The following is a 27,605-nucleotide window of genomic DNA, read 5'->3' on the forward strand; positions in this document are numbered from 1 at the left end:
GTTTTTTATGTATTGCCCTGTTCACCGCCCTGAGTCCCCAGGGAGAAGGGCGGTATATAAATTAAATTAATAAATAAATAATAAATAAATAAATGATGTTACTTAATTGGGTCATGAAACGTCTGCAAGGAAACCACCCAGCTCAGAGGGCACCAAGGACCCCACAGTCCTCCCCCTCCTCCTCCTCTTCTCCACAACCCCCTCCCCTCTTTTAGCACTGATGATGTTCCCTACTTGTGTCACAAAACGTCTGGCAGGAAAGCAACCAAGCTCAGAGGGCACCAGGGACCCCACAGCTTTCTTCCTCCTCCTCCTCCTCCTCCTCCTCCTTTCCAGCACTGATGATGTTCCCTAGTTGGGTCATGAAACGTCTGCAAGGAAACCACCCAGCTCAGAGAGCATCAAGGACCCTACAGTTGTCCTCCCCCACTTCTCCTCCTCCTCTTCTCAACTCCACAACCCCCTCCCCTCTTTTAGCACTGATGATGTTCCCTAGTTGGGTCACGAAACATCTGGCAGGAAAGTAACCAAGCTCATAGGGCACCAGGGACCCCACAGTTGTCCTCCTCATCCTCCTCCTCCTCCTCCTCCTCAACCCTCCCTCCCTTCTAGCCCTGATGATGTTCCCTAGTTGGGTCATGAAACATCTGGCAGGAAAGTAACCAAGCTCAGAGGGCACCAGGGACCCCACAGTTGTCCTCCTCTTCCTCCTCCTCCTCCTCCTCAACCCTCCCTCCCTTCTAGCCCTGATGATGTTCCCTAGTTGGGTCATGAAAGATCTGGACTAAGGATTTCTGATTTCAGTCCTGAGCTATAAACATTCTCCTTTATTGGTAAGTAGCTCTTTCAAGTAACCATAAATATGGTAGAGAGAGTAACAGATTGGAAGAGATCCTGGAGGTCTTCTAGTCCAACCCTGCTCCAGCAAAATTATTCTTCTCTCTCTCTCTCTCTCCCTCCCTCCCTCCCTCCCTCCCTCCCTCCCTCCCTCCCTCCCTCTCTCTCTCTCTCTCTCTCTCTCTCTCTCTCTCTCTCTCTCTCTCTCTCTCTCACACACACACACACACACACACACACACACACACACACACTGAATGCGTTCTTTGCACAAGCTCATGAAGTGCTTTCTTTGATCTTGGCTTCCAGGTTGGGTGTTGCCAGCCAACGAAGGCTTACTGAGCCAAAACTTAATCTGTGCGATGCAGCTAGCTCTGCCCCCTCCCAACAGAGGCATTATAGAGGCCTTACTTCTCCTGAGTAAGCAGCATATTGTCCTGGGGGGGGGCAGCTTTTGGTTAGAGTCCCACTGGCTTCTTTCTTCCTAATGAGAAAATTCAGCAACAGCAAGCAAGGCACTTTTTGCATTACTGCAGGAAGTGGATGAAACTCGGTGGGTGTGGACCTTGGAGGCCTTCTAGTCCAACCCCTTGTTCAAAGCAAGACTCTCATACCATCCTAGTTAAATGGCTGTCCAATCTCTTCTTGAAAACCACCCACAACTTCTGGTGGCAAGCTGTTCCACAGGTTAATTGTTCTCACTGTTAGGAAGTTTCTCCTTAGTTCCAGGTTGCTTCTCTCCTTGATGAGTTTCCATCCGTTGCTTCTTGTCCTGCCTTCAGGCGCTTTGGAGAACAGCTTGACTCCCTCTTCTTTGGGGCAGCCCCTGAGATATTGGGACACTGCTATCATGTCCCCCCTTGTCCTTCTCTTCATTAAACTAGGCAGATCCAATTCCAGCAACTCTTCCTTGTATGTTTTAGCCTCCAGTCCCCCGATCATCTTCGTTGCTCTTCTCTGCACTCTTTCTAGAGTCTTGACATCTCTTTTTACACCGTGGTGACCAAAACTGGATGCCGTATTCCAAGTGTGGCCTTACCAAGGCCTTGTACAGTGGTATTAGGACCTCACACAATTTGGATTGACTCCCTCTATTAATGCAATTTAGGACTGCATTCGCTGTTTTGGCTGACGCTGCACGCTTGCTGGCTCATCTTGAATTGATTGTCCAGAAAGACTCCAAATTCCCTCTCGCAGCTGCTTGACCTTACCCAGGCTGGTATAGGGACAACTAAAGGGCCAAAGTAAAATTCCCAGGTCTAGTCCAGGCTAACGGATCTTCCTGGTCATCTGGACATCGCCCCCCCCCCCACAGCTGTGGGGCGAAGTTAGCCAGAGCACCAAGGAGGAATTTTTTTTAAAAAAGGAGGTGGGGGTGGGGGGAAACTGAGGCAGATTTCCCTGGCCACCCAAGGCAAGGCATGAGCTCTGGACTGTCAAAATATTAGACCTGATGGTTTTTCGGGAGCGCGAAAGTACTTTGGCCTGCTCAATTATTAATCCATATCCACCAACTTAACGGCGGATCCTGAATAATTGATTCCGATCGGAAAGCCAGGCAGCCAGAACAAAACCCAAGGAGGACACGAGCCGGATGTGTTTTTCTGCCCAGAGTGTGAAAACAGATTCCTTCGTTTTAATAGTCGCCGCTGCCTTTTTTAAACTGATTTAAGTTTTGCAGAAAGAAGCCGGGAACGGGGATGGGCGGGTGTCCAAACTGAAAGGGAAGACACCCGCACGCACGCACACACTGGGAAAGTTTCAATCAATCAATCAATCAATCAATCAATCAATCAATCAATCAGAATAGAGAGCTGGAAGGGATCTTGGAGGTCTTCTAGTCCAACCCTCTGCTCAAGCAGGAAAACCTAAGGCCCCCAATCTTTTGGGCACCAGGGGCTGGTTACGTGGAGAGAGGTTTTTCCGTGGACTGGAGGAGGTGTGGTTTTGTGTGCTGCATGCATCCCACGGATGGGGCTTTGCTCATTTGTGCGGACCAGTTGCTGGCATGCCGCGGCCCAGTACCGATCCACAGACTGCAGGGTTGGGGACCACTGCCTTAGGGGTTCTGCCTCAAGACACCTGGAGGGGGATCCAGTGGGGGTCTTCAAGCACGGATGACAATAACAGAGCTGGAAGGGACCTCGGAGGTCTTCTAGTCCAACCCACTGCCCAAGCAGGAGACCCTACACCGTTGCCGACAAGATGGTTGCCCAGTCCCTTCTCGAAAACCTCCACTGATGGGATACCTACAATGTCTGGTGGCAAGCTGTTCCACTGGTTGTTTCCACGGTCGGGAAATTTCTCTTTAATTCTCTCCTCGATCCGTTTCCATCCGTCGCTTCTTATTCTGCCTTCTGGTGCTTTGGAGAATAGGGGGAACACCCCACCCCCGCTCTTCTTTGGGGAAGCCCCTTAAATGCTGAAATTCTTCAGGGAATCATACTATAGCAGTTCGAAAGCACGTAGAAATGCAAGTAGAAAAATAGGGACCACGACGGTGGGAAGGTAACAGCGTTCCGTGCGCCTTTGGCGTCTAGTCATGCCGGCCACGTGACCACGGAGACGTCCTCGGACAAGCGCTGGCTCTTCGGCTTTGAAACGGAGATGAGCACCGGCCCCTAGAGTCAGAAACGACTAGCACGCATGTGCGGCGGAACCTTTACCTTTATTCTTTAGGGAATCATACTATTATAACCCCTAAAGAGACAGCTATGTTATATAAAAAGGTAAAGGTTCCCCCGCACACGTGTGCTAGTCGTTTCCGACTCTAGGGGCCGGTGCTCATCTCGATGAAGGGCCCGAGTTCTGGGACCCTGAGAGATGGCTGGGCAGGGGCAGGGGCCGTCAACACAAATTTAATAGGAGGCCCCTGATTAATTTTTTATCGAAATTTTTTATGAGGTTAGGGACAGGGGTGGGAGATGGGAGTTGTTTGGCTATGGGGGGTGGCCAATCAACCATGGCTCAGGCCAGACTTGGGTCTGACCGCGCGGGGGGAGAACAGGGTCTGGTTGTCTCCGGGGCTCATGAGCGGGTCGTGGGATTACTGATTCCCACGACGGGGAATGGCAGCAGGCGGATAGACAGAGGGCCGTATCGCTACCGGGAGGGCCGTCTCCGCTATTTGCAAGCGGTGAGGCGCTCCGACCCTCTGCTTCTTCCCCGAGGTTCCAGGAGCGAGGATGTGCAGCCTCCTGAGCTCAGGCTGGTGTACCTGAATGCCAGGTCCGTGGTTAATAAAGCTCCCCTCGTTAGGGATTTAGTTGAGGGTGAGCATGCGGACCTGGCTTGCATCACGGAGACTTGGTTGGGCCCAGAGGGTGGGGTCCCTTTGGTTGACCTTTGCCCACCAGGTTTCCGGGTGCTACACCGGCCACGAGCTCAAGGTAGGGGTGGGGGTGTGGCGGTGATTATTAGGGAGACCTTACGTCCGTGGGAGACCACCGTTCTTCAGATAGTCGGGTGTGAGTCTCTCTTTGTGAGATTTGGTTCTGGGGCGCAGTTGGGCTTGCTGCTGGTGTACATTTCGCCTAGTCGCGCAGCGGCAGCCCTGCCCGAGCTGCTCAATATCCTCTCGGGGTTGGTGATTGAGTTCCCCAAACTTATAGTTTTGGGGGACCTCAATCTACCATCCCTGGGAGGCTCATCTGAGCTAGCTCGGGAGTTCATGGCTTCCATGACGGCCATGGACCTGACGCAAGTAATTTCTGGACCAACTCATGAGGGAGGCCACACCCTTGACCTGATTTTTTTATCTGGATGGTGGTTGGATGATCTTGGTGGGGGCTCTCCATTTATTATGCCCCTGTCATGGACCGATCATCATCTCCTGCGGCTGGTCTTCCGTTTTGCCACCCCCCGCCGTGGGGGTACGGAGCCAATTAGATGGTACCGCCCCAGACGCTTAATGGATCCTGATAGATTCCAAGCGGCGCTGGGGTCCCCACCTGCCTCCACTGCTCACAACTCGGCGGATGCCTTAGTGGAAGCCTGGGAAAGGGCAGCCACTGAGGCACTGGACCGAGTTGTACCCCTGCGGCCCCTGACCCGGTGCAGATCCCAGCGAGCTCCATGGTTCTCTGCGGAGCTCCGGGAGATGAAGCGTCGGAAACGGGGCCTAGAGAGCTGCTGGAGGTCTAGCCGATCCGAACCCGACCGGTTGCGGTTAAGAACCTATATTAGGTCTTACCTCGCAGCGATGAGGGCGGCGAGGTGTAATTACTTCTCTACCCTCATCGCGTCCGCAGATAATCGCCCAGCCGCCCTGTTTAGGGTGACCCGCTCCCTCCTTAATCAGGAGGTGAGGGAGGATCCCTTGCAGGGTCGTGCCGAGGAATTTAGTCAACATCTGTCGGATAAAATCGCTGGGCAGAGTCTGACGATCAGGACACGGGCGGTCTTGTCAATGTTATCTGGGAGGAGTTTGATTCTGTGACCCCTGATGAAGTGGACAGGATTATGGGGAGGCTGAGCTCCACCACATGTTTATTGGATCCGTGCCCTTCTTGGCTGGTTTATGCAGCTAGGGAGAGGACACGAGGCTGGCTCCAGGCGGTTATATCAGCTTCCTTGAGTGAGGGTAATTTCCCCACCGTCTTGAAGGAGGCGGTGGTGAGACCTCTCCTCAAGAAGCCTGCCTTGGACCCAGCTGTATTGAACAACTTTCGTCCAGTCTCCAACCTTCGCTTCCTTGCGAAGGTTGTTGAGAGTGTGGTGGCGCATCAGCTCCCTCTGGTCCTGGATGAAGCGGATTATTTGGACCCGTACCAATCGGGTTTCAGGCCCGGGTACAGCACGGAGACGGCATTGGTCGCTCTGGTGAATGATCTCTGGAGGGCTCGGGATAGGGGATACTCCTCTATCCTAGTCCTATTAGACCTCTCGGCGGCTTTCGATACCATCAACCATGGTATCTTGCTGCGGCGTCTCAGGGGATTGGGAGTGGGAGGCACAGTTCTTCAGTGGTTCTCCTCCTATCTCCTGGGACGTTCGCAGTCGGTGTTGGCAGGGGGGCAGAGATCGGCCCCTAGGTCTCTCGTTTGTGGAGTTCCTCAGGGGTCGGTTCTCTCGCCTCTCCTGTTCAACATCTACATGAAACCGCTGGGTGAGATCATTTGTGGTTTTGGAGTTGGGTATCATCAATACGCCGATGATACCCAACTTTTCATTTCGACCCCAAACCACCCCAGTGATGCCCTCGCTGTGATGTCCCGTTGCCTGGAGGCGGTTCGGGTCTGGATGGGGAGGAACAGACTTCAACTCAACCCTGACAAGACTGAGTGGCTGTACATTCCGGCATCCCGGGACATTCAAAATGTTCCATCGCTTTCTATGGGGGGTGAGCTCTTACCCCCCGTGGATAGGGCTCGCAACTTGGGAGTCCTCCTAGATTCACGACTTACTCTGGAAGATCATATAGTGGCCGTGACTAGGGGGGCTTTCGCCCAGGTTCGCCTGGTGCGCCAGTTGCGGCCCTATCTGGACCGGGATGCCCTGTGTACGGTCACTCATGCGCTCGTGACCTCTCGCCTAGACTACTGTAATGCTCTCTACATGGGGCTTCCCTTGAAGACCACTCGGAGGCTCCAACTGGTACAGAATGCGGCCGCGAGAGTTGTCCTGGGAGTTTCCCGGTACTCCCATGTTACACCTTTGCTCCGCGAGCTGCATTGGCTACCAGTTGTCTTCCGGGTGAGGTTCAAGGTCTTGGTTATGATCTTTAAGTCCTTACATGGCATGGGTCCGGGTTACCTCGAGGACCACCTGCTGCCGGCGTCAACTCCCCTCCGCCCTGTGCGTTCCCACAGAGAGGGCCTCCTCAGGGTGCCTCCGGTCAGGGAATGTCGACTGGTGGCCCCCAGGGGGAGGGCCTTCTCTGTGGGTGCTCCAGCATTATGGAACCAACTGCCGGTTGAGCTCCGGATGGCATCAGACCTCCGATCCTTCCGCCGCGGGCTGAAGACCCACTTATTTGAATTAGCTGGTCTGGCCTGATGGGGGAATATGGGTTTTTAATTGGTTTTTTAGTATTTTATTATTGTTGTATTTTAATTGGGCACTGGTTTAATTTCCTTTTAACTTTTGTACCGCTATTTATATATGCCCTGTGAACCGCCCTGAGTCCCTCGGGAGAAGGGCGGTATAGAAATCAAATAAAACATAAAACATAAACTCTGCTACGCGGCACTCGGGATTCGACCCGCCAAACTGCCGACCTTCTGATCGACAAGCTCAGCGTCCTAACCCACTGAGCCACTGCATCCCTCTGCTATGTTATATAGCATAAATGCTGCTATAATATATTCCTTAGGGCTGACGTCCCCAACCTTTTGGGAACCAGGGACCGGTTCTGTGGATAGGTTTTTCCGCGGACCGGAGGGTGTGTAGTTTTGTCTGTCGCCTGCATTCCGCAGGTGGGGCTTTGCTTGTTTGTGCGGACCGGTTGCTGGCGTGCCACGGTTCAGTACCGGCCCACGGACCGGGTGTTGAGCACCCCTGCTATAGACCCCCATCAAATCAATCATAGTTTAGTTTCATCTGCTGGGCAAACTCAGCCTCAGATTTCGAATCATTTTTACACTGTTCCATCGAAACCCAGAAGGAGTAACCAATGAAAGAACAAGAATCTTAAGATTAAAGAAATACATTTTATTCAGAGATAGCGCTTTTTTCCCCCTTTCATTTTTGTTAGCCAGGTAATGCAACCAAATCTTTATTTTCTTATTAATTTATTAATCAGATAACCCTTTTCCTATCTCAGCAGAACGCAACCACCAAGGCGGAAAGAAAAGACGAGTTTAAAAAAACAACAAAAAACCACCAGAATAAAATAAAAAAACTTCCAGCAGCGGTTTCTTAACTCAAGAGGTCTTAAAACAAATTTAAATTCACCTCTGAAACTTTTGCTTTGCTCCTATTCTGGAATAAACGGTTTATTTGCAAAAGGAAGTATTCTCTAATCTCGAGCAATCTCTTTGCAGCCAAACACCCCCCGCCCCATCTTGTCATTTTTTTCTTTTTACTTTTATTCGTAGCGTTAACGGGATTAGACAGATTTGCGAACCCGAAAGAGGATGAATAGTTTTATTAATTTAAGAAGTTGACGCAGGTCTTTTGTGCTATAGTGGCTAGCTAGTTTCTGGAATCTATTCGAACAAAACCATTGTAAGCTAGTATTTAATGCAGGAACGGGCCCCTTGGGCCCCTTAATGACCTGTGGACTTCAACTCCCAGAATTCCTGAGCCGGCCATATTGGCCGGCTCAGGAATACTGGGAGTTGAAGTCCAAAGATTATAAAGCACCATAGTTGCCCATCCTGGTTTAATGTCACCACGGAGGAATGGAGGTGACAATCAGGGCTCCCCGACTCACTCTTCCCACCCTTGAATCCATTGGGACTCCATGTCCCATGATTCCCCACCGGCTAAGCTAATAAATGCAAATTGCCGATAAAAAGTCCAAATCTCTTGATTTCTCTCCAAGAGTATGTAATAGAAATCTCTTTTTTTAAAATTTTATTTCTGTTTCGAAGCAAGGGTGGGCGGGCGCCATCCGATATCTTTGTTAGGACGGGAACCAAACCAAAGTCGGACAAACAAGGCGAGAGGACTTGCAGGAAACTCTTTCGGTCGAGATTATCCCTTGCGAAAACGGCCCGCCGATTTGGTTGCCTAAATGCCACTCGCTCTCTTTTAATCCCCATCGCTGTTTGGGGAGCTCTCGAGACGAGGAACGCGCTTCACTCGTTTTCCGGGGGGGATCTGTCGAAACATCAACCGCTTTCCCAGTTTGGTGAAGGGTCTCCGCCGAGGGTCCGTCTCACGAATGCTCTCCATGTCGAAAGGAAAGAGCCGGTCTCTTGTTTGGGGACATTTTCCCGGCATCGGTGAACCGGCGTGTTTGGGCCGTCCTCGACGTCGTGGGAAAGGGGATCGGAAGGAAGTGGTCTTCTCCAAAACGGCGAGATACTTACCAACTCAGCCCTTGAGGATCACCTTCCTCCAAAATATATAGATATATATATGTGTGTGTGTGTCTGGTGAAGAATTTCTCTCCGTGGATCTCGGCTCTCCAACCGGGCCAGGCCCACGTTTTAAAGTCGCAAAGTCAGGGCGAAGTTGGGTTACAATTTACGAGAGGGGTTTTTTTTCGGGGAGGCGGGCTGGAAAAAGGGAGAAATTAAGGTTCTCCTCTGGCAGGTGAACATGACAGCTGAATTGGGGCGAGTGGAGTGGGGTGGGGGGCAGGCAGGCCGGGCCTTCCTCGCCTTCAGAGGAGAGCGAAATGGTAGAAAAGGGAGAAGACATTTTACGGGCAGAAGGGAAGCTGCGTCCCTCAGTATAAGAGAGCGGGACGGGGGATGAACAGGGGGTCACCTTCGGCACCCGTGGCCAGCTGTTGTGGAAGAAAGAAGGAAGGAAGAGAATCCAGCTGCCAAGGTCACTTGGTCTCCACGTCCCCAGATTGAAAGGGGTGGGGGGGTGGGGGGTCCCGCAGCAGTCTGCCCGCCCCTTCGCAGGGCCAGATCGTGGTCCCAGGAGTCTCTCTCTGTGCGCGGCCTCCTCCATCAATGGAAAGCATACAGCAGCAGGAGGATGGTGCAGATGCTGATCACGCCCCCCAGGATGAGGGTGTCCCGTCGCTTGCGCAGGTTGATCCGCTGGATGAGGCTGTTCACCGCCGGGAAGCGGTCTGGGTTGGGGCAGCCGAGTTAAGGGCGGCAAGGAAAAGGGCCGGCCGGCCACCCACCCACCCACCCTATCCAGTGGTGGGGTTTTCAGCCCTCTTTTGAGAAGGCATGGGGCAGGGTGCCCCCCCAAGTCTTTGTTTTTCTCTGTTGACATTCTAGGGGCTTTTTTGAGGGGGGGGGAGTTTGGGCCTGTTGGGCACCGTCACATTCACGTTTGTGCAGTGACTGTGGTTTGTTTATTTATTTAAAAAATGTCCCTAGGTTTTGGTAGGGAAAGAGAAAGGAAAGCAAGGAGAAAGAAAAGAAAAGAAAGAAAGAAAAAGAAAGGAAGGAAAGAAAGAGGGAAGAAAAGGAAGAGAAGAGAAGGAAGACAAGAAAAGAGAGAAAGTGAAAAAGAGAAGGAAGGAAGAAAGGAAGGAAGGAAGGAGAGAAAGTGAAAAAGGAAAGGAAGGAAAGAAGGAGAGAAAGTAAAAAAGGGAAGGAAGGAAGGGAGAGAAAGTGAAAAAGAGAAGGAAGGAAGGAAGGAGAGAAAGTGAAAAAGGAAAGAAGGAAGGAGAGAAAGTGAAAAAGAGAAAGAAGGAAAGAAGGAAGGAGAGAAAGTGAAAAAGAGAAGGAAGGAAGGAGAGAAAGTGAAAAAGAGAGGGAGAGAAAGTGAAAAAGGGAAGGAAGAAAGAAAGAGAGAAGGAAGACAAGAAAGAAAAAGAAGACAAGGAAAGAGAGAAAGTGAAAAAGAGAAGGAAGGAAAGAAGGAAGGAGAGAAAGTGAAAAAGGGAAGGAAAGAAAGCGAAAAAGGAAGGAAGGAGAGTGAAAAAGAGAAGGAAAGAAGGAAGAGAAAGTGAAAAAGGGAAGGAAAGAAAAAGTAAAAAAGAGGAAGGAAGGAGAGAAGAAAGGAAGGAGAAAAAGAAAAAGGGAAGGAAGAAAAAGAAAAAGAAAGAAAGGAAGGAAGGAAGGAAGGGAGGAAGGAAGGGAGGGAGGGAACTGCTGCCCCCAAAGGGAAGCACTCTGCCCCTTAAGCCAGGGTTTCCCCTCCATCCTGGCTCTGTTCTCCACTCCTGCCTGTCCACATCCTTTGTGAATCTCCCCCCCCCCGCTTCACCTATTTATTCTATTCAAAACATTTCTATAGCTGCCCACCTTTCGACTAACTCTGGGTGGATCCTTCCGGGCCCCATCACAAAAAGTTGGCTCCCTTCGGCTCCTCCCTGATCTCACACCTCTTAAATTTGCTACGGTTGGGAAGCCCTGCTCTAGTGGATGCAGTGTGTTTGTGTGTGGGGGGTTGGACTGGATGACCTCTAGGCTCCTTCCCAACTTTCTGATTCCAGTGAACGTTCGGTGCCCGGCAGGTGAAAAGCAGCAGCAGCAGCAGCAGGAGAAAGGATACTGGCCAAGGTGTTCATCTTACTCTGTATGGATTTCATCATTCCTCGCTGCGAAGTCATGTTTTCTTTCGTGGCCATGGCAATGCTGAGGTGGAGAGGAAGCAGAGAAAGGGCAAAAAAAGAGATTGGCCATTTAATACTCAAGGTAACTCACTACAGCTAATCCTTGACTTACGACCACAACTGAGCCCCAAATTTCTGTTTCTAAGCGAGACATTTGTTAACTGAATTTTGCCTTACCACCTTTCTTGCCACACATCTTAAGTGAGTCACTGCAGTTGTCAATCACACAGGTCTGAAGTGAACCTGGCTTCCCCGTTGCCTTGGCTTGTCGGAAGGTTGCACAAGAGGGGATCACATGAGCCCAGCAGAGTGCAACCGTCGTAAATAGGAGTCAGTTGCCGAGGGTCTGAACTTTATAATCGTGTGACCGCGGGGATGCTGCAACGGTCGTTAAGTGTGAAAAGGGGTCCCGAGTCATTTTTTTGTCAGTGCCGTTGTAACTTTGAACGGTCACGAACCAAACTCTTGAGGATTACCGGCACTTGAAATAACTGAGGCTCTTACGCTTCGATAAGAGGAATAATATTTTATTTGTACAAATCTGTTCCGGGCCCTCAAGGCTTCTCCCATGGCATCCTGGGATTTGTAGTTTAAAGGGGGGGGGGGAAGGCCGCGAGGCATCTGAAGACATAAAACTTTGGCCTACCAAGATGGTCAGATCAATCAGATCAACTCTAGAAAGGGTACAGAGAAGAACAACCAAGATGATTAGGGGGCTGGAGGCTAAAACATATAAAGAACGGTTGCTGGAATTGGGTATGTGTAGTTTAATGAAGAGAAGGACTAGGGGTGACATGATAGCAGTCTTCCAATCTCTCAGGGGCTGCCCCAAAGAAGAGGCAGTCTAGCTCTTCTCCAAAGCGCCTGAAGGCAGGACGAGAAGCAACGGATGGAAACTAACCAAGGAGAGAAGCGACCTGGAACTAAGGAGAAACTTCCTGACAGTGAGAACAACTAACCAGGGGAACAATCTGCCTCCAGAAGCTGTGAATGCTCCAACACTGGAAGTTTTTAAGAAGAGACTGGACAGCCACTTGTCTGAAACGGTACAGGGTTTCCTGCCTGAGCAGGGGGTTGGGCTAGATGACCTCCGAGGTCCCTTCCAACTTTATATTATTATTATTATTATTATTATTATTATTATTATTATTATTATTATTATTATTATTATTATTATTATTATTATTATTATTAACAACAAACTGTGAGCTTCTGTGTTGCAGGGGATGAGTACACGTCTCCTAGGCAACCCCACCCGGGATTTGGGCCTGATCCATCTCTACCCGGGGGACACACACACACCCCCTTGGAGAATTGGGGCTCGCCCAGGAAGGAGCAAAAAAGCAACCCCAGGAGGGATGCTCCGTTCCCGGGCCTTGGGAGTGGCAGAGAGAGAGAGAAAGCTGCTTGAAAAGGCGAAGTGACGTGGCAGGAGGAGGAAAACCTGAGCCACTTAAGACACGGGCAGAGATGCAAATAGGTTTCTGGGTGCTGGGAAAACTTTAAGGGCTACAATGGAGAGAGAGGAACCGGTGGGTAAATTGGACAATGGGCTACTTTGGTTCCGACGAGAGGGGGAAAAAAATGGAGTCGTCGACCAGCCAAGCTCCTCTTTCTCACACGGACCCAACACAGCCGCCTCTTCATAGCTAGGCCTGTGGCTTTTCAATGCCTTATGGCAGGGGTCTCCAAAGTTTTGGGCCAATCGTCAGGTGCTGGTGAGTTCCAGCCCCGCCTTAGGCACAAAAGCCATCTGGGTGACTTTGGGCCAATCACCAGGAGACGGTGAGTTCTAGTCCCACCTTATACATAAAAGCTGGCTGGGTGACTTTGGGCCAATCACCAGGAAACAGTGAGTTCGAGTCCCGCCTTATGCATAAAAGCTGGCTGGGTGACTTTGGGCCAATCACCAGGAGACGGTGAGTTCGAGTCCCACCTTAGGCATAAAAGCCAGCTGGGTGACTTTGGGCCAATCAGCAGGAGACGGTGAGTTCTAGTCCCACCTTAGGCATAAAAGCTGGCTGGGTGGCTTTGGGCCAATCACCAGGAAACGGTGAGTTCTAGTCCTGCCTTAGGCCCAAAAGCCAGTTGGGCGACTCTGGGCCAGTCCCTCTCTCTCAACCCAACCCACCTCATAGGGTTGTTGTTCTGGGGAAAATAGAAAGGAGTATTAAGTCTGTTCACCGCCTTGAGTTACTTAAGAAAAAATTGGTCAACCGTTTGTCTGAAATGGTATAGGGTTTCCTGCCTGAGCAGGGGGCTGGACTAGAAGACCTCCAAGGTCCCTTTCAACTATTCTATTCTATTCTATTCTATTCTATTCTATTCTATTCTATTCTATTCTATTCTATTCTATTCCATTTTTTATTGTATTCTATTCTATATTCTGCGGAGGCTCAGTGGGTTAGGACGCTGAGCTTGTTGATCAGAAGGTCGGCAGTTTGGCGGGTCGAATCCCGAGTGCCGCGTAACAGAGTGAGCGCCTGTTACTCGTCCCAGCTTCTGTCAACCTAGCAGTTCTAAAGCACGTAAAAATGGAAGTAGGAAAATAGGGACCACTCCGGTGGGAAGGTAACAGCGTCCCGTGCGCCTTTGGCGTCTAGTCATGCCGGCCACATGACCACGGAGACGTCCTCGGACAAGCGCTGGCTCTTCGGCTTTGAAACGGAGATGAGCACCAGCCCCTAGAGTTGGAAACGACTAGCACGCGTCTGCGGGGGAACCTTTACCTTTACTTCTATTCTATTCTATTCTATTCTATTCTATTCTATTCTATTCTATTCTATTCTATTAACTTATAAACTCATAAAGGCAGGACAAAAAGCAAGCAAATACATATAATAAATAAACTCCTGCAGCCCCCTGCAGTGCGGGCCAACTCTTGCCTATATCAAGCAACGCAAAAAAGCCATTTCCTCCTTCACACAATCCTGTCCCTTTGAAAGCCGTCAAGAGCCCCCACCGGGAGCGAAGACCGTGGCTCTTTCCCACTGTCCTCCTGGCGCGCTCAGCGCCAGACTGGATGGGAGCAGGCAGGCAAAGAGTGTATTTGTGGCTATATATGCAAACACAGGTCGTCCTTGACTTACAGCCGTTCAGTTAGTGACCGTCCAAAATTTTTACAGCCCTGAAAAAAAAACCTGACTTAGGACCGTTTTTTCCACACAGAGCATCCCCGTGCTCACGGGATCAAAATTTGGACGCTTGGCAACTGACTCGTATTTTTTTTCCTCACCCTGGAATTGCATTTTGTTCGGTAGGGCCCCGGGTTCAAGTCTGCCGAGGCTCTTCCGGATCTTGAGTCTACCACCTGAATGCCATGGAATAAACCGCCACGGCTATGGCTTGAGGGAAAGGCGGGGGGGGGGGCTCTCTGCTCCTGAAAACTGGAATCTCAGCCCCGGTTCGTTTAGCGACTGTTGAAAGCTGCAACAGCACTGGGAGAAAAAAATGACTTAGGACCGTTTTTCACACCGATGACTCGAAAGCTTGGCGACTGGCACGTACTTGTGACGGTTGCAGCATGCCGGATCCCCTTTTGCGACCTTCTAACCAGGAAAGTCAATGGGGGGAAGCCGGATTCGTTTAACGGCGTGTTTGTAACTGAACAACAGCAGGGATTCCCTTACCAGCTGTGACCAGACAGGTGGTAAAATTAATTAACCAGCGGAACTGCCTGCGTCCAGAAGTTGTGAATGCTCCAAACCTGGAGGTTTTTAAGAAGAGATTGTCTGAAAATGGTACTATAGGGTTTCCTGCCTGAGCAGGGGGTTGGACTAGATGACCTTCCAACTCCTCCTCCTCTTCTTCTTCTTCTTCTTCTTCTTCTTCTTCTTCTTCTTCTTCTTCTTATTATTATTATTATTATTATTATTATTATTATTATTATTATTATTATCATAAAATAATGAAACTCAGTCAACTGAACACTCAAATTGACTGGCGCTGATGGTTGACACGGGTTGCTGCCAGCATCCTAGGTACCAACCAGGTATCTCCTTAAAATGTAAGATGCTCCGAGGAGCGCAGTTTTTTGTAGCTTTGCTGGAGTTATTGCAGGAAGCTGCAGTTTCTTGATGTGTTTTGCAAAGTTTTTGGACATAGCTCCTGGTACCCTGATGACAATGGGTATCACTGTTACACGTTTCATCCATAATTGCACAGTTTCGATGGCCAGGTCGCGGTATTTCGTTGTTGTTGTTGTTATTATTATTATTATTATTATAAAACTTTTATTCATAAAACATGAAACTCAGTCAACTGAACACTCAAATTGACTGGCACTAATGGTTGACACGGGTTGCTGCCAGGATCCTAGGTATCAACCAGGTATCTCCTTAAAATGTAAGATGTTCCGAGTAGCGCAGTTTTTTGTAGCTTTGTTGGTGGTCTTCTTCTTCTTCTTCTTCTTCTTCTTCTTCTTCTTCTTCTTCTTCTTCTTCTTCTTCTTCTTCTTCTTCTTCTTCTTCTTCTTCTTCTTCTTCTTCTTCCTTCCTCTTCCTTCTTCATTATTTATTGTTATTATGTCGTAAAATGGGGCAGAAATCTCCAAACAACTGTCTTGCTTAGCTAGGGAAGTTTTGGGCTCAATCGATCCGTGGTGGCTGCCTGCAGCCCACAGCTGCGTGATTCAGAGGCACCAAGCCAAGCGCTAATGTTAAATACATTTTAGCCTGTCTCTCTCGCTCTCCGAAAGCCGCCATCGCTCCACTTTTTCCAGGGGAAAACAAGATGCTGCCAGATGACTCTGGAGGAGGAGAGGAAAGGAAAGGGAAAAAATCAGCCGAGCAGACCCCATTAAGGAAAGGGTTTTGCAAGGGCTGCTTTGGAAAAGGCAAACTTGTAAAACCTCCAATTTCCAATCAGCGGTACATTCAGGAAGCCAGCAGAGACATCCCAAGTGGCCTCCACCACAAAACCCATCCTCTCCAGACAAGTGGCTGTCCAGTCTCTTCTTAAAAACCTCCAGTGTTAAGAGCACCCACAGCTTCTGGAGGCCAGGAGTTCCACTGGCTAATTGTTCTCACTGTCAGGAAGTTTCTCCTTAGTTCCAGGTTGCTTCTCTCCTTGATGAGTTTCCATCCGTTGCTTCTTCTCCTGGCTTCGGGCGCTTGACTCCCTCTTCTTTGGGGCAGCGCCTGAGATACTGGAAGACTGCTATCATGTCCCCCCTCATCCTTCTCTTCATTAAACTGGACATATCCAATTCCTGCAACCGTTCTTTATATGTTTTAGCCTCCAGTCCCCTGATCACCTTTGTTGCTTTTCTCTGCACTCTTTCCAGAGTCTCGACATCCTTTTTTGGCATTGTGGCGACCAAAGGAGAAACAATGAAAGACAAAGTTCCTGGGGCACCATCTGTACCCTCATCCACCCACCCCTGATCTATAAACCTCCGAAACAGGGGAGCCCCAATTGGGAGGGAGGGGAGCAACCCCTAGGCAAACATTAGCCAATGTCAAAATCTATGTAATATGCAGGCCTGGTTGGTGCTTGGATGAGACAACGCCAGGAAATCCCAATGGGATGATGATGATGATGACGATGATGATATTATTATTATTATTATTATTATTATTATTATTATTATTATTATTATTATTATTATTATTATTATTATTATTATTGAACCTCAGTCAACTGAACACTCAGATTGACTGGCACTAATGGTTGACACGGGTTGCTGCCAGCATCCTAGGTATCAACCAGGTATCTCCTTAAAATGTAAGATGTTCCGAGTAGCGCAGTTTTTTGGAGTTATTGCAGGAAGCTGCAATTTCTTGATGTGTATTTTTGCAAAGTTTTTGGACCTCGTTCCCAGTGCCCCGATGACAATGGGTATCACTGTTACACGTTTCATCCATAATCGCGCCATTTCGATGGCCAGGTCGCGGTATTTCATAATTTTTCCCAGTTCTTTTTCTTCGACTCTGCCATCTCCTGGTACAGCGGTATCAATCAACTGTACGCTTCGGTTCTCTACGACTGCGATATCTGGCGTGTTGTGTTCCAAATGGCGATCTGTCTGTATTCGGAAGTCCCACAAGATCTTCACCCTCTCATTCTCGACAACTTTTTCCACCCTATGTTCCCACGACTTTTCGGACACGGGCAAGTCGTATTTTTTACACAACGCCCAGTGGATTAGTTTAGCAACTCGATCATGTCTGCAACTCGGTCATGTCTGGCTTTGTAATCAGTTTGCGCGATTTTGCTGCACTCACATATTAGATGTGAAGGAGTTTTAACTTTGTTGTTGCAAAGTCGGCAATTTGGATTGTCAGTGGATTATTATTATTATTATTGATCATCGCACAGTCAGCCAGATGTTCAGACTGGATTTGGCATTTTTGTCTACCTATCGAGTCCTTCCCAAGGACCTGGGATAGGCAGATGTGGATGTTTGATGGTATTGTAGATCTCGTCGCAGAATGGAAGCAGTTCCTAGTAAGGCCGCCTTTTGCAATTGACTGATGGCGCATTTGTCAATGCCAATGATGGTGCCCAAGTGGTGCTCCAGTTGTTCTGGGATTGCACCCAAGGCGCCTATGACTATTGGTGCCACCCTTGCTCGCCTTTGCCACAGTCTTTCTATTTCTATTTGTAGGTCTTTGTATTTTGTTATCTTCTCCAGTTCTTTCTCGTCTATTCTGCTGTCTCCAGGCACTGCCACGTCCACTATCCAGACTTTTTTGTCTTTCTTAATCGACAGTTGTCAAGTCCAGGGTGTTATGTTGTGCAGGTGCTTGTCTGTTTGAATTCTGAAGTCCCAGAGCAGTTTAATTTTATCATTTTCTATGACTTTCTCTATTTTATGATCCCACCAGTTCTTGCTTACAGGCAAATGATATTCCTTGCGGATCTTCCAATGCACCATTGTTGCTACTTTGTCATGCCGCTGCTTGTAGTCAGTCTGTGTGATGATGATGATGATTATTGCAGGTAGTCCTTGACTTATAACCGTTTGTTTAGTTTAGATGCGGAGGCTCAGCGGTTAAAGACAAGGAGCTTCTCAGATGGAAAAACGACAGCCCGCGTTTGAGACCCGAGCACTGCAAGACAGGGTGAGCTCCTGTTCCTGGCTGCAGCTCCTGCCCGCCCAGCGGTTTGAAAGTGTTTAGGAATCGCTCCGACGCCTTGATCACAGGCCAGTCCTCGACTTACGACGGCAATTGGGCCCAAAATGTCTGTGGCTCAGTGAGAGATTCGCTCAGTGAGTTGGGCCCCGTTTTACGACCCTGCTGGCTGCCATTAAGTGAAACCCTGCGGTTGTTAAGTGAGTCACACCGTCGTTCAGTGAATCCGGATTCTCCCTTGAGTTTGCTGGTCAGAAGGGGGCAAAAAAGGGATCATCTGACCCCGGGACACTGCAACTGTCATAGGTACATGCCGAGCATCTGAATTTTGATCACATGCTGCAACGGCTGTAAGTGAAAACCGGTGACAAGTCCCTTTTTTCAATGCGGTGGTAACTTTGAACCGTCATTAAACGAAGGGTTGCTAATTCAAGGACTACCTCTTCAAGGGGTTAATTCTTCCAGAAGGCCTTTTTTTTGGAACGGGGGAATTTGAAGAGGCAGAAGAAAAGCGGGGTGGGTGTCTTTTATTTATTTATTTATTTATCTATCATTTTTTTAAAAAATTGATTTTCTAATTTTACATTTAAATATTTAAAAAGCAACGTGGCGGCTGAGTTAATTGATAATTCAATAACACACAAGTATCTTTAGTACAAGTCTCAAACTACTACATTAAGTATTTCCTCTCTTTTCCCCTTAGCATTTATTTACTGTCTCCTGTTTAATGCAATTCTTACTACACCAATTAAATAAAAATGACTTTCTTACCTTTTATCAATAATTCTTAGTTTATACATATCCTGGTTATTTTAACATTCAATCTCTATAGACAATCAATGTCCTAGTTAGTTTTCCGTACGTAAGCTACAAAAAAATATATATTGATAAACGTAACAAATATGTTTTTACTTAGCTGTTATAATAAAAATTGCTAGCTTAAATATGAGATGGTAGACATCAGGAGAAAAAGAGGGGAAGCGTTTAATGTTGAAAGAAGAGAAAAATTTGGGTTACTAAATTTAAGACACTTGGAAATTAACAGAAAATAAGAACGTTATAAAGGTAAAGGTAAAGGTTCCCCCGCACATGCGTGCTAGTCGTTTCCGACTCTAGGGGCTGGTGCTCATCTCCGTTTCAAAGCCGAAGAGCCAGCGCTTGTCCGAGGACGTCTCCGTGGTCATGTGGACGGCATGACTAGACGCCAAAGGCGCACGGAACGCTGTTCCCTTCCCACCGTGGTGGTCCCTATTTTTCTACTTGCATTTTTACGGGCTTTCGAACTGCTAGGTTGGCAGAAGCTGGGACGAGTAACAGGCGCTCACTCTGCTACGCGGCACTCGGGATTCGACCCGCCAAACTGCCGACCTTCCGATCGACAAGCTCAGCTTCCTAACCCACTGAGCCACCGGGTCCCTATAAGAACGTTATACTGTATGATTAATTAGTTGATGTAAGGTGGTGAGAATTAGAATATATTTAAACAGATAAGACGTGTATTCTGAATATTAGATTTTGTGACGAATTGGGATAAAGGGAACTGTGGTCATTTAAAATTTGGAAATTATAAATATTAAATGTTAAACTTAAAGGTGTGTGTGGGGGGTGTCTTTTAATGCTCGGGTGTTATTTCTAGGGGGTGGGTGGGACAGGCAACGCCAGGATCCCCCAGGGTTAGGTGCCGATTGAAGCAATGGGACGGATCCCTTTCCCAGCCTTACCTTATTGTGTCTTCGATCAGTCGTTCGGAGCTGAAAGGAAAAGCAAAATGTTTTTAATTTTTACAGCTCGCTTTCCCTTAGGCCAACCTGCAAAAATAAAACCGGCGTCCGAAACAGGAAGCAAATTGAAAGAAAAGAACCGAGGAAACGCATTTATTTTGCAAAGAGGGCTGGCAGTTTTGAGTCTGGGCCCAAGGCAAGAAAACGCAGAGATGGTGGTGGGGGAAAAGAGCAAAGAAAAAAAAAAAGACGGTTCCCTGCAATTCTCTATCCCAAAGGTGCTTTTTTCAGGAGGTAGCTGGATTTTCGTCTTTTTCCTTTGAAGACGTTTCCCTTCTCCTCCCAGAAGCTTCTTCGGCTCTGACTGGATGGCGGGGAATGGAAGGATTTATACTCCTTGCAGACAGCCGGTCATTTGCGTCCTCTTAGAGAGTCGTCGAGGCCACTTGGATGCTGACCTGTGTCCTCGGGGTCACCCGAGTGGTGCAAATGGGTGTGGAGCCTCCTTGGAACTGCGGAAAGGACTGTGTTGCAGACGGGAGGTGGATGATGTTGTATCCTTCCCCCCCTCTCTGGAGGGAGGGCTGTTCAATTTGGATCTAGATGGCCTCTTTTTAACCCTCTTTGTAACTTGGTTTGCACCATTTGCACCCCTCAGGTGACCCTGAGGACACAAAGGCCTCCGTGGTTCTCCAAAAGAAGGCAAAGGACCGGCTGTCTGCAAGGAGTATAAATCCTCCCATTCCCCACCATCCAGTCAGAGCCGAGGAAGCTTCTGGGAGTAGAAGGGAAATGTCTTCAAAGGAAAAAGATCCTTGGTGGAGCAGTGGGCTAATGCCTCCTTAAGTAACACCAGCTGCCTGCAATTAGTGCAGGTTCGAGTCCCACCAGGCTCAAGGTTGACTCGGCCTTCCATCCTTCCGAGGTAGGTAAAATGAGGACCCAGATTGTTGGGGGCAATTAAGCTGACTTTGTAATAATGCCGCTTGGGTGTGTGTGTGTGAAAGCCCTAATAAGCAGGCATATACGTCCCTCCGTCCAGTGCGCTCCCACAGAGAGGGCCTCCTCAGGGTGCCGCCGATCAAAGAATGCCGATTGGTGACCCCCAGGGGGAGAGCGTTCTCTGTGGGCGCGCCAGACCTTTGGAACCGCTTACCGGTTGAGCTCCGGACGGCCCCCGACCTTCGCTCCTTCCGGCGCGATCTTAAAACATTCTTTTTCGAACAAGCTGGCCTGGTCTGACGGGATGGGGTTGGGTTTTTAAAATTAGTTCTTAACTCAATATGTATTGATTTTATGGGCATGATGTTTAATTGGTTTTTAATGGTTTTTTAATTTTTGTATCTGATTTTTATTGTGTATTGCCCTGTTCACCGCCCTGAGTCCTTCGGGAGAAGGGCGGTATAGAAATCAAATTATTAAATTAAATTATTAAATTAAATATACATAGAATGAAGGCTACTGCTAAGCACATTGATTTGTGCTAAGCTTGTAAGCCGCCCTGAGTCTTCGGAGAAGGGCGGGATATAAATGGGATTTAAAACAAAAACAAGAAAGTCTGGTTGCCTCCTAAAAAAGCACCTTTGGGAAAAGGAAGGAAGAGGAAGAGGAGAAGGAAGATGGGAGGGAAAGAAGGAGAAGGAGAAGAGAGAAAAGAGAAAGAGAGAGACAGAGAAAGAAAGAAAAAGAAAGAAGAGGAGGAGGAGGGGGAAAGGAAAAGGAAGAGAAGGTGAAAGGAAAGAGAAAGGAGGAGGAGGAGGAGGAAGAGGCCTTTTCAAATGGCCTCAAGGACTCTCTAAAAGGAGGCAAAGGACCGGCTCTCTACAAGGAGTATAAATCCTCCCGTTCCTCACCATCCAGTCAGAGCCGAGGAAGCTCCTGGGAGGAGAAGGGAAAGGTCTTCAAAGGAAAAACAAGGAAGTCCAGTTGCCTCCTGAAAAAGCTCCTTTGGGAAAAGGACGGAAGAGGAAAAGGAAGATGGGAAGGAAAGAAGGAGAAGGATAAGAGAGAAAAAGAGAGAGAGAGACAGAGAAGAAAGAAAGAAAGAAAGAAAGAAAGAAAGAAAGAAAGAAAGAAAGAAAGAAAGAAAGAAAGAAAGAAAGAGGACAAAGACGAAAGAAAAAGGAAGAGGAGATGAAGGATAAGGGAAAGAAGAAGGAGGAGGAGACTTTTTCAAATGGCCTCGAGGACTCTCTAAGAGGATGCAAACGACCGGCTCTCTACAAGGAGTATAAATCCTCCCATTCCCCACCATCCGGTCAGAGCCGAGGAAGCTTCTGGGAGGAGAAGGGAAACGTCTTCAAAGGAAAAACAAGACAGTCCGGCTGCCTCCTAAAAAAGCTCCTTTGGGACGACCACGACCTGGATGGCTGAGCATCTCCGTAGCCCATGGAGCTAGGATCAGCCAGCAGAGAAAAACAACGACAACATGCACATCAGCTTCGCAACTGTCCTAACTCGGGTGGGTCTCTGGAGCCCACCCCCCCAGGGGGAGGGAAAGTAGATACAAGCAGTCCTTGACTTACGACCGCAGTCGAGCCTTAGAATTCACGTCGCTAAGCCAGAAATTTGTGAAGCGAGCTTTTGTCCCGTTTGGCAACTCTGCTTGCCGGCTTTGCGAATCGCTGCGGCGGTTAAAAATAGTCACACGGTTGTGATGCGAATCAGGCTACCCCCCCTCCCCTCCCCCCCAATTGACTTTGTTGGTCGGAAGGTCGTAAAAAAAGGGGACCACGAGACATTCCCGGGGGGTGGGGGGGGGGACGCCGCGACCGTCATAAATCCAAGGCGGTTGCCGAGCGTCTGAATTTTGATCATGCGACCCATGGGGAGGCTGTGTGAAAAATGGCCCCGAATCACTTCCTTCAGCGCTGTCGTAACTTCGAGCAGTCACTAAGCGAACTGTCATAAGTCGAGGACCACCTGCAGCCCAGATCAGGGAGTGGGGACATCTGGTCCAAGCATCCATCTGGATAAAATTACATGAAGCCGACGAAAAGAGATGGCTGCACGCAAATTGCCAGAGCATGGAGGTAAAAGGTGGATGCAGTTCTTAAAAAAAGGGACAAAGGTGTGGTTTTTTTCCAGGCATGCGCACAAGGGGTCCTCGACTTACGACCAGTTCATCCCCAAATGTCCACTGCTCTGCAAGGCAGTCATTGAGTGAGTTTTGCCCCATTTTATGACCTTTTTTGCCACAGTTGTTAATTGTTGCAGATGTTAAGTGAACCATGAGGTCGTTAAGCGAATCAAGACTTGCCCCACTGATTCCGCTTGTCGGAAGCTGGCTGGGAAGGTCGCAAAAGGGGATCACGGGACTGTCATAAACACGATTCAGCTGCTCAGCATTCGAATTTTGACCAGGTGACCCAGAGGGACGCTGCAGGAGCCGTTGGGGTGAAAAACGGCGCTAAGTCCCTTTTTTCCCTGCCGTTGTAACTTCGAACGGTTGCTAAACGAAACGGCTGTAAGTCAGGGACTTACCTGTACAGTGCTTGGCTTCCAAAACCAGCCCCCTCTTGGTTTCCCAACCCAGGTAGTCCTCGGGTTACAACTGAGCCCTGTCAAGGTACAGATGGAGAACGGGGGGGGGGGGGCAGGGTGTCACCAAGGGATGCTGAGTCCAGCCCCTGACCTGACTCTACCAACAACTGGGGTGGGGGGAGAACTAGCCAGGTTTCCAAGCAAGATGACCAACTGAGTGCAAAGGGGATGACTGTGGCTGTTTACGGTCAGCCCTGGCCCCGGAGGAAAGGAGAGTCACGGGTTCCAAAACAGCCAGCTGGGTGAGTCACTCCTGAAGCGGCGAGACTGACGTGGGTATCACAGGGACCCATTTCTGGGAAGCTGGTGATGGAGTCAAGGCAGAAAGGCTCTCTCATTCTTGGGACCAGCGTCCGATCCTCAGATACAATGCCATTCCAGCTGGAGGCTCCCTTCGGAATTTTTATTTTTATTTTTTTATTTTTTATTTTAATTCCATTTATATCCCGCCCTTCTCCGAAGACTCAGGGCGGCTTACAAGCTTAGCAGTAGCCTTCATTCTATGTATATGCCTGCTTATTAGGGCTTTCACAGAATACAGGTAGACCTCGACGTGCGGCCAAAACGGAGCCCAAAGTTTCTGTGGCTAAGCAAAGACAGTTGTTAAGGGAGCACTGCCCCATTTCATGACCTTTCTTGCCCCCAGTCGTTAAGTGACCGACTGCAGTTATTAAATTGGGGATGCGGCTGTTAAGTGAATCTGGCTTCCCCACAGCTTGTCAGAAGGTCGCAAAAGAGGACCCCGAGACATTGCGACGGTCATAAATACTGTCTCTCTTTTTCAGGCGCGAACCATCAGATCTATGGGCGAAGACTTCAATTAACTACCGTGTTTCGCCAAAAATAAGACCGTTTTTTTTTCTTTTTTGCCTCCAAAAGAGGCACCAGGTCTTATTTTCTGGGTAGGCCTTACTTCACCTCCAGCACTGACAGCATCACCCAGCCGGTCCACTTCTTCTGGGGCCGAAGTTCTGCAGCTGCATTCGGGCTTGCATTTTGCAGTGAGGCCTTTCCGGAAGGCCTAAGCAGCCGAGTACCGAGCTATGGATTCAGTCCATAGCTTGGTGCTCAGCTGCTGAGGTCTTGCAGAACCGAGCTAGGGATTGAATCCATAGCTCGGTTCTTGGCTACAGAGGCCTTCCGGAAAAGCCTGTGACTGAGAAATGCAGGGTGCAGCATGCATGGGGCAGCTCCATACCCCCGCCCTAACTTGGTTTTTAAGTCCGTGCCTTGCCCCAAAACTAGGGCTTATTTTTGGGGTAGGGTTTATATTAGGCCCACCCCCCAAAATCAAGCTAGGGCTTATGGTTGGTGTAGTAGGCCTTACTTTTGGGGAAACAGGCTCAAGCCTATAATAGAGGAATCTTCCCAGACTGGCTATTTGCATCTGGGCCAGTCTAGATAAGGTTCAACGGCATTCAAGGGACTTTGGACTCTGGTGTCTATGTAAGGATTCCAGACTAATTCCCTGCTTGACTCCATCCCGTCTCAAGTAGGCTGTCTCCAGCCATCTTCTGTCTTTGCTGGTTGCTCCTAACTTTCTCAAGCTTCGAAGCCCCACCCCCCAGTTCCAATTCTGATAAGCATCTTCTTAGACTTTAAGAAAAAACCAGTCACTTATCTGAAATGGTACAGGTTCTCCTGCTTGAGCAAGGGGCTGGACTGGAAGACCTCCAAGGCCCCTTCCAACTCTGTTTATTCTATTCTATTCTATTCTATTCTATTCTATTCTATTCTATTCTATTCTATTCTATTCTATTCTATTCTATTCTATTCTATTCTATTTTCCATTCTTTATTCTCTTCTCTTCTCTTCTCTATTATATATTCTATTCTATCCTATCCCATAATTCTATTCTATTCTATTCTATTCTATTCTATTCTATTCTATTCTTTCTATTCCATTCCATTTTCTATTCTATTCCATTCCATTTTCCATTCCATTTTATTCTATTTAATTCTAATTCTATTCCATTTTCCTTTTCCTTTTTCCATTTTCTATTCTATTCTATTCTATTCTATTCTATTCTATTCTATTCTATTCTATTCTATTCTCCATTCTTTATTCTCCATTCTATATTCCATTCCATTCCATTCCATTCCCCATTCCCCATTCCCCATTCCCTATTCATTATTCTATTCTATTCTATTCTATTCTATTCTATTCTATTCTATTCTATTCTATTCTATTCTATTCTATTCTATTTTCCATTCTTTATTCTCTTCTCTTCTATATTATATATTCTATTCTATCCTATCCCATAATTCTATTCTATTCTATTCTATTCTTTCTATTCCATTCCATTTTCTATTCTATTCCATTCCATTTTCCATTCCATTTTATTCTATTTAATTCTAATTCTATTCCATTTTCCTTTTCCTTTTTCCATTTTCTATTCTATTCTATTCTATTCTACTCTATTATTCTATTCTATTCTATTCTATTCTATTCTATTCTATTCTATTCTATTCTATTCTATTCATTTTCTATTCTATTTTCTATTCTATTCTCCATTCTCCATTCTTTATTCTACATTCCATTCCATTCTCTCCGGAAGACCAGTTCCAGCGGACAGTGACTCTCCCTTGCAATAACAGCCAATTCCCCCAAGGAACAGGTCTAAAATGAACTTAAAAACAAAGCAGTGGGCATTAATGTAAGGCATTACCACCAGCTACATCTGTCAGAACGAATTCCGGTAATTTGCTAATGGACCAAGCCGAGTTTTCCCACAGTCTTGGGGGGTTAAGGAGGCAGAGACATTCGCTGGGCAGAAAACGGCCGCGGATGCCATCTGGACAGAGCGAAGAGGCGATAAAATGCCATTACGGGTGGGGAAACAAAGGAAAGAGGGAAAAAAATCCAACAACCCAGAAAATGTGGGAGCTTTAATACCTGAGATGGGAAACAATTAAAAAGGTTACCGCAAAGGACAGGAAAAGTCAGACTGAAGACGGGAGGGAGAATCGGAAAAATCGAGGAAAAAAAAGATAGGTTCCTAACGTGTGTAAACAAATATGGGTAGTCCTTGACTTACAACAGTTCATTTAGAGACAAACACCCCACTCCCCCCAAAAAAACTACAAATCCCAGGATGCCGTGGGGAAAGCCTCGGGGGGGCAAATCAAATATTGCTTGTCTATCAAAGCGTTAAGAGTCATAAAACGGCTCAATTAGTTCAAGGACAGGCAGTCCTTGACTTGCAACAGTGTAATGGCGTAGTAGGGTCTCCTGTTTGGGCACGGGGGTTGGACTAGATGACCTCTAAGGTCCCTTCCAACTCTTGTTATTCTGGTTCTGATTCGGCATTGGAGAAAATAACAGCGTTGCGTTTGGTTAGTGACCGCTCAGTTGCAACTGCACTGAAATGACTTAGGACTGTTTTTCACACTTACGACGGCTGCACCATCTCCGTGGTCACATGATCAAAATTCAGGCGCTTTGGCAACTGGCTCATATTTGCAACGTCCCGGGATCGTGTGATTCCCTTTTGCGGCCTTCTGACAAAGCCCACAGGGAAGCCAACCGTATTAACAACTTAAAAAACTGCAGTGATTGACTTTTAAAAAGCGTGGCAAGAAAAAGCTGTACAACGGGGTGAAACTCCCTTAACAGCCGTCTCGCTTAGCAACGGAAATCTTCGGCTTCATTTACCTGCACTCCATATCTGGAGGGAAAAAAAATACTTGATACCTGGAGGCAGAACAAAAGGCACACATCAGCTGTCAAAATCCTTGCTCTCCCTCTAAATCAGGGGTCTTCCAACTTGGCCCTTTTATGGCTTGTGGACTTCAACTCCCAGAATTCCTCAGCCAGGCACACTGGCTGAGGAATTCTGGGAGTTGAAGTCCACAAGCAGGGGTCTTCCAACTTTGCCCTTTTATAACTGGTGGACTTCAACTCCCAGAATTCCTCAGCCAGGATGCTTTAAGACAGGGCTCTTCCAACCTGGCCCTTTGATGACTTGCGGAGTTCAACTCCCAGAATTCCTCAGCCAGGCACGCTGGCTGAGGAATTCTGGGAGTTGAAGTCCACAAGCAGGGGTCTTCCAACTTGGCCCTTTTATAACTGGTGGACTTCAACTCCCAGAATTCCTCAGCCAGGATGCTTTAAGACAGGCTGCATGCCTGGCTGAGGAATTCTGGGAGTTGAAGTCCACAAGTCATCAAAGGGCCAAGTTGGAAGAGCCACACTGGGGAATTCTGGGAGTTGAAGTCCATACCTCTTCAGATACCCAAGCTTGAGAAACACTGCTGCAGAAGCTGAACTGGACAGGGTCTAGACAGTTTC

At 48.1% G+C, this 27,605-nt stretch overlaps 1 protein-coding gene across 2 annotated transcripts in view; it reads right to left on the bottom strand.

The window, feature by feature from the left end:
* Positions 1 to 7,473: 7,473 nt before the first annotated feature.
* Positions 7,474 to 27,605, bottom strand: part of GOSR1 (golgi SNAP receptor complex member 1) — a 47,880-nt gene continuing 27,748 nt past the window's right edge. The window contains exons 7-9 of one of the 2 annotated variants that reach the window (XM_081338409.1): positions 19,773 to 19,802; positions 10,915 to 10,997; positions 7,474 to 9,532 (exon numbers count right to left, since the gene is read on the bottom strand). In XM_081338409.1, the coding sequence (XP_081194535.1) occupies positions 9,408 to 9,532; positions 10,915 to 10,997; positions 19,773 to 19,802 (238 nt within the window). In that variant the 3' untranslated portion in view covers positions 7,474 to 9,407. Of the gene's footprint in view, positions 9,533 to 10,914; positions 10,998 to 11,048; positions 11,650 to 19,772; positions 19,803 to 27,605 lie in introns of those variants that run through there. The other variant, XM_081338410.1, reaches the window with a different exon arrangement.

The sequence above is a fragment of the Vipera berus genome (genome assembly GCF_964194415.1).
Source record: "Vipera berus genome assembly, chromosome: 1".
Taxonomy (NCBI): Eukaryota; Metazoa; Chordata; class Lepidosauria; order Squamata; family Viperidae; genus Vipera; species Vipera berus.